This window comes from Phaseolus vulgaris, chromosome 5 (genome assembly GCF_051622355.1).
Source record: "Phaseolus vulgaris cultivar YP4 chromosome 5, ASM5162235v1, whole genome shotgun sequence".
In the NCBI taxonomy this organism is placed as follows: domain Eukaryota; kingdom Viridiplantae; phylum Streptophyta; class Magnoliopsida; order Fabales; family Fabaceae; genus Phaseolus; species Phaseolus vulgaris.
The window spans coordinates 2,577,072-2,587,200 of record NC_143502.1 but is presented as its reverse complement, the minus strand read 5'-3'; the positions used below and the strand labels follow the sequence as shown (position 1 = coordinate 2,587,200).

The 10,129-nt window shown below is 30.8% G+C and overlaps 1 protein-coding gene across 1 annotated transcript; it reads right to left on the bottom strand.

Moving 5' to 3' along the window:
* Nucleotides 1–1,680: 1,680 nt before the first annotated feature.
* Nucleotides 1,681–8,934, bottom strand: LOC137834797 (putative disease resistance protein RGA3). The gene is made up of 2 exons (XM_068642986.2): nt 8,868–8,934; nt 1,681–8,255 (listed from the first exon to the last, which is right to left on the bottom strand). The coding sequence occupies exon 2, from the start codon at nt 8,252–8,254 to the stop codon at nt 5,624–5,626; it is 2,631 nt and encodes an 876-aa protein (XP_068499087.2). The 5' UTR covers nt 8,255; nt 8,868–8,934; the 3' UTR covers nt 1,681–5,623.
* Nucleotides 8,935–10,129: the final 1,195 nt, after the last annotated feature.

Here is a 10,129-nt window from a genome sequence, read left to right as displayed (position 1 = left end):
AAACAGAAACATAAATTATCTCAATATTTAACAGAAGTGTCTCTTTATCTCTTTTGTTGTGTAATATTTTATATTTTATAATAATAAAATTCAATCTCAATGGCATTTGCTTAGGACTTCTGTAATCACAACGTAAGAATGAAACATCAATACCAAGTACAATTTAGTACTCCATTAGTATTAATTTATCATGTTTCACCCCATCCCACATGGTTCACTAGTGCAGAGAGACTAAACAAGAGCGGTTAATATAAATAGTCGTAATTGTAAATCAAAGCGCTTGATTTACGAGTGCAACTTTACTTGTCGCACTTGTAAACCAAATACGAGTACGACTGTTCCCTGTAGTCGTATTTGTAAATAAATTTAATTTAAAAAATGTCATCACGTTTTTCGAGTGCATCTGTTTGTAAAATCACGCCACCCTTCAATAACCTTTCTGATGGTTTTTTCACATAACTATGAAATTGGTGGTTTTTTTCGCATAACTATGAAATTTACATGAAAACTTTGAATTTTAAGATGGTTTGAGCAATATCACACACATGGGTTCTGAAAGATAACTCCTTTTGCACCTATATCATGCTTAACAATAGTTTTGAATAAAAAGTTGAAGTAATAAATAAACTTAAATCACACTATATAACGTGGTCATTAACATTTTGATTGAGACACCACATGCTATGCTATGATTGCACAACATCCAAAGAAAGACAACTCATTTTAACTTTACCATTTATAGTTGTTTCAACTTGCAAAGGCTTGTGGGGTTCTTGCATTTATTTTATTGGTCTTACTAACTTTCTCACAAGATAAGGAGTGTCCTCTCTCAATTTTTTCTAGCAAATTTGGACTTTTCAATTGGATTTGAAAGGAACGACACTCCACTTGATTTGAGTTCAATGGATTTGAATTTAAATTAGTAGTTGTATTTAAATAAATTAAAATAACATTTTTAAAGAAAATTTTATTTTTCACATTCACATTTTAATTTATATATATATACATAAATTAAATTACATTATTTAAAAGTCTATTTAGACATGTTTGAACGAGTTTCTTCTTTAAAAGCTTTTAAAATAAAAAAATATGGAAAAGAAAAATAAAAATTAACTTATCCAAGAATTGATTTGAAAGAACTTTGTTATATAATTTTTAAAATTTTTATCTTCAACTTATATCACTAAAAAAAATCATTAAATAGAAACAATTTTAGGAATAAATAATAATTAATTATTATATAGACTAAATTAAAAATTATTTATTAATAATAAAAATTAATTTAGATATTAATAATTTTTTTAATTTCTAAAATAATATTTAATTTAATCAATATAAAAATTAACTATTTTTTATCTTTAAAATAAATTTTTATTTAATGATTTTCTGGTAGTAGTAGTAGTAGTGTAGGTAAAAATTAATTTTAATTTTTAGAAATTTGTATGGATAAATCTAAAAAAATTGTTCTTCACATTTCTATCGAGTTTGTGTCCAGGTTCTTGATTTCACTACAATGGCACATGGGACCAAAGGGTCTAAATCAAATTTGAATGATCCACACCAAACTTTGGCAAATATCAAAGTGACAAAGCAAATCATTAATGCCCTAGATTGAGACCTTACACCTACATTCACCCTTCATCACTACTATATATGAACACATTACTCATTCTGTTATGCACTCCAACCCTAATCATGGCTTCCTTTTTATCCTTTCTGGTGTTACTTCTTGCTGCTCTTATCCTCATTCCTCAAGGTTTGGCCACTTATTACAAACCCATTAAGAAGCATCCTATTTACAAGCCTCCAGTCTATAAGCACCCTATTTACAAGCCACCAGTTTACAAGCATAAACCACCATATTATAAGCCACCATACAAAAAGCCACCATACAAGAAGCACCCTCCAGTGGAGGAGAACAACAACCATGCCTAAACCATCTCTTATCTTATTGCTGATTGAATAAGAGAGGATCTCTTCTCTGTGTTTTCTTGCATTCTCATCATCTTTACAGCTTCCTAGCATTGAATCACTATTCTTTGCTCTTGCACTTCAATGCTGTGTGTTATTTAATGTTGTGGCAGCATGCATGTGTCTCTCTGTGAATGTAAACCAAATCATAAGAGATCATATGTATGCTTCTTAATTGTACTACAAATTATCAATAAAAGACTTTTGTGGTTTCAGATTCTGCTGGTTCTTCTTCATTCATTTACCATTTATGATTAAGCTCAATTATGGTTAAAGATAGATCCTATATTTTGCTACAAAACTTTTTGAAATCAGTTTTATACTGTGGATTTGGTGCATGGAATGAAAGTGTAACTAGAGACAGAAAGAGTGGTTATGAGATTTCTGTTCACTCTCCACTCACTTAAAATGATGAAAAAACACTTATTGAATTAATATCTGAGCATAAAATCAATCAATGGCATAATTTCAATTACATGTGTAACTGAGATATCAAGTTGCATAATAAGAGTGATGTCTAACATGAAAACTTTTATAAAAAAAAAAAGTTTCAATTATATATCCATTAATAAAAATTACTAGTTACCAGTTAATTTAGACAAAAATTACATATCAATTACTAGTAACTAAAATCTTGATAACTAATTTATATAATAATTTAGAATGTAATTTATAAATTTTATTAATAATAAAAACTATCTTATATATCAATAATTCTTTCTAGAGTAGTATCTAATTATTTTTGTCTTTAAAATTAGGTTTAATTTAATGATTTTCTTATAGTGTAAAAAATATAACAGAGTGACAAATCCTATTTTCCAATAAGGCGTATATGTTTAAATAATTTGATTTTAGGGAGACAAAAATATGAAAGTGAAGTTCTTCCGATGAAGGAAAAAAAGAGTGAAAAGTGATGGGAAATAAAGCAAAAATTTATTAAAGTTTATTAGTAATGTGATAGATGTGTGATAGATGTGATTGTTAAACAAAAATTAATTAATGAAATTATAAGATTATACTTTGATCTATGATTAAGTATTTATATATGTAGAAAGAAAATATACAAATGATGATATTATGGATACATGCAAAATTGATATAAATAAATTTTGATAAAATTAAATAAAATTTGAATAATAATAATTGTAAAAAATTTAATCAAAATTATAAATTTTGTAAAATTTAATGAAATAAACTGAAATTGGTATAAACAAAATCCGCATACAATAAATATTAAAATAAAATGAAGGATGATAAAAATAACTACCAATTATTTAATATTGTAATATATATAAATATATATAAATTAAAATTCAAATAAAATTATTAGTCTTTATATTATTATTATTATTATTATTTTATGAATTATTTTTATCACTATTATTATTCTATAATTTTATTAATATTATTATTTTTATATCTATTTTTCTTATTATAATTAATACTATTATTTATTATTATTATATAAATTTATTTATTTATTATTATAAACAATTATATTTATTCTTATTATTTTATAATTTTATTTTTATCGTCAGTATTATTTTTAACTATAGTGATTTGAATAAAAATACGTCTCCACTCGAATATCGAAAGGCATAACACTTAAAACCGAGTAAGGTGAAAATCAGTAGCTTTTGCCTTTTCCATAGACAAGACAAAACAAAACATAATCGGTTATAAAACATAAAACATAATCCGTTATAAAACAAAGCAAAAACCTGTGAATGTTTATGCGAGTCTTTCACTACCATAGGAAACTAATTTCCTAATTTTGTTCTTCACAAATCGAGGAGAATTGTTAGGCCTCCCATTGGTAAAGAGAAAAAAAAAAGGACTACAGAATACTTGAAGGCACCTTCTTCATATTTTCTTTTTACTCAATTTTCCTCTCTAATTCTTTGGGCTAGTTGCTGAATCATTGAGGATCTACTTAACACAAACATTATCAAATATTTTGAGATGTGAAATTTCTAAAATATAGAACATGAAGATACGAATCTAAATATTATATCATTATGAGTTATATAATTTGACAATCAACATTTACATGAGAATAATATAACTGAACTTTTTTCTTTGTGACAGAAAGATATTTTCTATGACTGGTTCAAAAGGATTTGTTCTTTATTTTTATAATTATAATAAAAACTTATACAATAAATTTGAATTTTTAGAAAATCATTGTAGTTGTCATTTTTAGAAGTATGTTGAAATTGTATTAGAATTGTACCCAACAAATTTTGTTGAATTAAACACTTCATTGATACATGTAGTACGCGTGTCATTATTCGATACGTATGTCCGACATTGATATGTCATTTAAAAGGCGTGTCCAAGCTTCATAGGTGCGGAATGAAAGAGGACCTCGTTACATAGATCTTGTACTAGTGATCATACCATATCAAAATCAGTAAGTCTCTAGGGATTTGCAGTAGTAAATCAGTATAACAGTACCTTTTTTTTTACTGTATCAAATCACGTTAAGATGGACTTTAGTTGCATTACAGTTTTATCTTAAACTGTTCATAAATGATGCGCTTCCATTTACCATCAAAATCTGATTTATTATGCAGACAACAATTTGCAATTACTGTCTATCAATTGGGCGCTGCCACATTGTCATTTTGTATTGCAAACCAGATACAAAATTACTTCGGAAGATAAGGCAACACACATTAAGTGATAACTGAAAGAAACATGGAAATGTTCTGAATGCAGAATCAGGAGAATTACAATCTAAAGGGAAACAAAGGGTTTCTTGATTTTTGTATATTTTACCAAAACTCTGATTCTCTCTTATGCCAAATATCACAAAAAAATGATTGTCAAATTATGACAAGTAAAACATAACTTCAACTTCTTCAAGCGACAAACCATCAATCCCAAGTCAGAAAATGAAGGTGCATAATTTAAATAAAGGGATGCAAAAAGTGCGAAAAAACTTTCATCACAAATTCAGAACTTTTATATCAAAATTGGGTTAAATATGCGAAATTTGTTTTTGTCCCTAGTCCAAACTTTAAACTTATTGGGTATTTGTAGTAAAGAAACTATTGGAATGAGTCATTGTCAGTTTTTTTTACATGACAAACGGATTTCAGTATGGACTAAGATATTAAAATATTTCATGCTGATTCATCGCTAACATAAATGTTATATATTATAATAAATTTCGTTTGTTACGTAAAAAAAAACACTGGTAGAAATTCATTCCAATAGTTTTGTTACTACAAGTACTCACGAGGTCTAAAGTTTGTACTAGGAACAAAAATCAAATTTTCATAATAGTACATGGACGAAAAACATATTTAATCCATAAAAACGTAGACACGTGAAGACAAACTTACTTCCTCAAGCAATATGAACCATGGAGGCATTGCTAGAAAATGGTGATTGACACAAAAAAGTGGTTGCTGCCTTCTTCCCCATTCATCACATAAGCCATGTAGAATAAGAAAGGGAAGCTAGAGTAGAGGAAAGTGAAAAATGGACATTGAATGATGCTATCCAAATGCAAAATAAGTCAAATGATAGGGGTGGACTTTTAAGCTTTCTGGGAATCTAAATGAATACATTAGGGAGGCCAGAGAACATGCACTTGAGAATATACAGGGAAATTGGATTAGTGAACTAGCACCAAGTCCTTGACTCAATTAATATACCTGAGAGCAGTTGGCGAAAAGGGAGAGACAAAAACTTTTGGGATATGAGCTATCTTTGACCATTCTTCACCATTTCCTCTAGCACATCTTCTTTCTAGCAGTGGGCAGTTATATATGCAGATTCGTTCTAAAGACACAAGGTACTGAATTCTATGAGGAAGTGATTTCAAACCATTGCAATTTCTGATTTCAAGATTCAAGAGTGATGAGAGATTCCCTATCCAGTCAGGTAAACTTTTGCCACAATATCCATCTATTACTAGTTTTTTTATGGAATGATGTGGCTGCAGGCCTTGCAATATCTTCTCATCTTTCTTCATTTTATTTCTAGAAGCCAACATCTTCTCATCTTCCAACAAGATCTTTTCATTTTCCAACCATCTGCTTTCTTCTTCCATCCTACGTCTTTCTTCAATAGGATCATCCGGAAATGGCTTCTTCTCACGGAGCCACCACCATAATTCCAATTCTTGAAGATGTTGCTTCTCGATAAGTGTCTTTGCAGACTCAACCACTGCAGCATTTTCTCGCAGGGAATCCAACCATTTAATTACTAATTTCCCTCTGAGGTTGTTTAGCCCACTCAATTCACTTATATCACCATTTTTACTTTTACAGTCCAATAAAAAATGTGTTAGTGTTTGAAGATTGGTCAATTTTCCCAACCCACAAGGCATACATGTCAATTTCCCACAATCATTCAATTCAAGATGCCTAAGACTTTTGTTGATATCTGATGGTAATTCTTTAAGTTTGCCACATTGAGAAAGTTTTAAAGTCTGCAAGTTAAGTAGGCTAGTAACATCTGGTGGAAGACTTACCAGAAACTTATTCTTTGAAAGATCAAGATATCTCAATTGCTTCAACTCTCGAATACTATTTGGAAGTGTTATAATATGCAATCCACAGAGTGTTAACACCCGTACGCGCTTTATGCTTGAAAGAAAAGGAACATGAAGAAGTGGCTGACTCAAATTTTGACTTCCATAAAGTGTCTGTCCAAGCAAAATAACTGTCCTTAACTTACTGGAAGATGATGATGTTTTCTCTGAAAGATGTAATGAAGTACAAGAGGACAAATAACGTGTTTTGTTTCCAATGTTCTCTTTTTTTCCTTCAACAAAGGCATATTCTTTTCCAACCACTAGCTGTGCTAGATCATGTATCAGGTCATGCATTTTACAAGTAACAATGTCACCACAAAAAGTCACATCTTGAAAAAGTGACTTTGACAGCAAATTCATGAAGTACTCATGACCAACATCTTCTTCACATCTATTGTCACGTGATGGTTGAATGAACCCCTCAGCCACCCATAACTGAATGAGTGTTTTCTTGTCAAACTCAAAATCTTTTGGAAACAACGAGCAATAAGCAAAACATTTTTTCAAAAATGAAGGAAGATGATCATAACTCAGTTTAAGGATTGCAAAGATTTTGTCCTTGTGTTGATCTATCTTTGAAAACTCAACCTCACTAAAATATAGCCAATCACTCCGGCCCAAGTTTCGAGAGTACAAGAGGCTGCCAATAGTTCTTATGGCAAGGGGAACCCCAGAACACTTTTGAACAATATTCCTTCCCATGGCTAACAACTCCCAACCATTTGGTTCTTTCCCCCCATCAAAAGCCACTCTAGAGAATAGCTTCCAAGATCTTTCTAAATCAAGACCTTTTAAGAAAAGGGGTGGATATGTGGCCATTATTTTCCCCACAGTCCTACTACGTGTTGTTACAATTATGGCACTCCCTTTACCTCCTTCCACAACTAAGCTCTTGAATTTAAGCCACAGTTCCCTATCCTCATTCCACACATCATCCAGCACAAGTAGAAACCTTTTTCCTCGAACTTTGTTTCTGAGATCTTGCTGTACTTGCTCAATCTCACTATTCTTATCATTCCCAATCATCTTTTCAGCTATTTTCCTTATGTCAAATTCATCTGAGACACACACCCACATTTTCTGCTCAAAATAACATTGAACAGCATTGTCATTAAAAACAAGTTGAGCGAGGGCAGTCTTACCTAGTCCTCCAAACCCAACTACGGGAACTACAGACACATTGTCTATTACACTCACTTTGGTGTCTAGCAAATAACTTTTAAGAAGTTTCTTTTCCTCCTCTCTTCCAATGACATCATCTTCTCTCACAAAAGAGTAAGTTTGTCTCTGCTCCCTATATGTAATTGGAGTCTCCATAGGGAGTTCAGTCAATTGCAAAGTAATCTTGTTTTTAGCAATAGCATCTAGCCTCTTCTGGATTGCTTTCATTTTATGACCTAATTTATAACTATAGACAATTTGGTTTGCTTGGGAGAAGAAAATTTGTACCCCTCTCAAGAGTATGCTACGACCTCTTACTTTTCTTTCCAACGCTTCAGAGGACATATCACTGAGCAAGTCATCTGCATCATAAAGTACATCTTTCAGCTCCTCCAACCAATTACTGATTTGAAGGTTGTTGGTCTTTGCCTCTGCATCCAGGAGTACAGCTTTTATTGCAGATACTGTGCGCTTCATTTGCTTCACGTCATCTTTGAGATTCCAAATGATTCCACACTCCTCTTGAGCAAAAGAGTTCAAGTTTTGCAAGACTATCTGAGCAATGACTTCCATCCTTTGCCAAATGAAGTTTGGTACAAGCATTAGTAACAACAATGTTAGGGATCAAACAATTTCACAGCCAAATACAGGCATCAGTAACAACAATATTAGGTATAAAATAATTACATAACCACAACAACAACAGCAATTGAAGCCTTTAAACATGGGTAGCAGCAGCCACCATTATTCTGTTATGACTCTTATCTTTTCATTGAGAGCAATCTCTTGACAAAATCTTCTCCATACACACAATCAGGGAATCAAACCCTTTAGTTTGCTTAAAGAACTCAATTATCTACAATTTGTGTTGATATGTTATGAATCATATTTATGGACAAATCATTGACCTTAGAAGTCAAACAGTTATTGTTGCCTATAACATGAAAGGAACAGACAAAATTCCAATTATTAGGTGAAAAGGGCATGATTAGGGAAACCAGAATCAGAATAAATAAAGTAAAATTGAAGAGTGTATATATATTGGAATTGAGAGAGTAAATTTCAGAATTATGAAATTAGTTCCATGCTTTAGAATGAAGTTCAGTGATGGTATCTGTAATAGAAGATCTTAGTGATTGAATAGCTAAGAAAGTTAGAATTAGAGAGACAGGGAGAGAGAGCTGACCTGCTTTGGAAAAAAGGAGTGTAAATGAAGTTTGTGTTGAAGATGGAGAGATTGGAGGAGCGACCTATAAAAGGGAAATAAATGATTTTAATATTTCATACGCATCTATTTCAAATAAATAAATTTTAACTAGGATTCTTTTTATACTTAAACTAGCAACTAATCTGTGCATTAGTTTCGAAATGCGTTGGGTGAAATAAATATTTGAATAAAACTTATTTAATTAATAAAAAAGTAAATATAAAAATTATCAATTTTCTTTTGTTTATTGTTATGTTTTTCTAATATTGTTTATAGATATTTTGTTAATAATGTGATTATGCATTGTCTTAAAAAAAGTGAATATGAGATGTACTATCATTCAAATTTGAATAAATACAACCGTGTAGAAAAGTTGTTCAAGGAGAGCCTTACAATAATAGTTTAGAGTTTTCATTAAAATATGATGATATTTTTTAAATTAAAATTAACATATAAACAATGGTTTATGGTAAAACCATCAGGTTCACACATAGACCGCGATTTCTATCAAAAAATTGTTGTCTATCAGCCTCACATAGAATGTTATTTTATGATAACCGTAGTCTATTTTTTCAAATTTCAGCATAGACGACGATTATTAGTAAGAACTGTTATCTATGTTCTTTTTAGTTTACCCTAAGCAGAGACTGTCATACTTACGCTTTCATCACTTTAATTTTCGTTCTCTCTCACGCTCTTGTATTCCCTGCACCTTTCTTCCTTGCACTTTGTTTCCCTGCACTCTTCCCTCGCGCTCTTTGTAAGTTCTTTCTCCATTGCATTGGTTGTATGTTGTTCCTCCATTCTTCCATTCCTCATTTTGTTTGTTTTTTAGGTTCTCTATTGTCTTCCATCTTGCTCCTACGTTTTGGTATTGAGTTTGGGAGTGTTCGATCCTGGACAATTATTTCTCTTTTGAGAGACTTTTAGTTTCCCGTTTGAGATTTAATACATGTATTTTTGTACTACTCCTCTAATTGTAATTTTTTTAAAACATTTTTTAAAAACAGAGGAGGTTGTAGTGATAGTAATTGTATTGAGTCTTGAATGGTCCAGGTGGATGGTTTGGGAAACACAATCACTTTTTATTAGTTTATTAATACGTAACTTGTAATCGACATGTCATATATTTTACGTAATTTTGGTTCATAGTATTTCGTGTTGTTCTTTGAGTGCATATTTGATTGTGAAGATTTTGTGTTATCACTTTCATTTTGTGTCATTTGAAGACCAATGCGAAA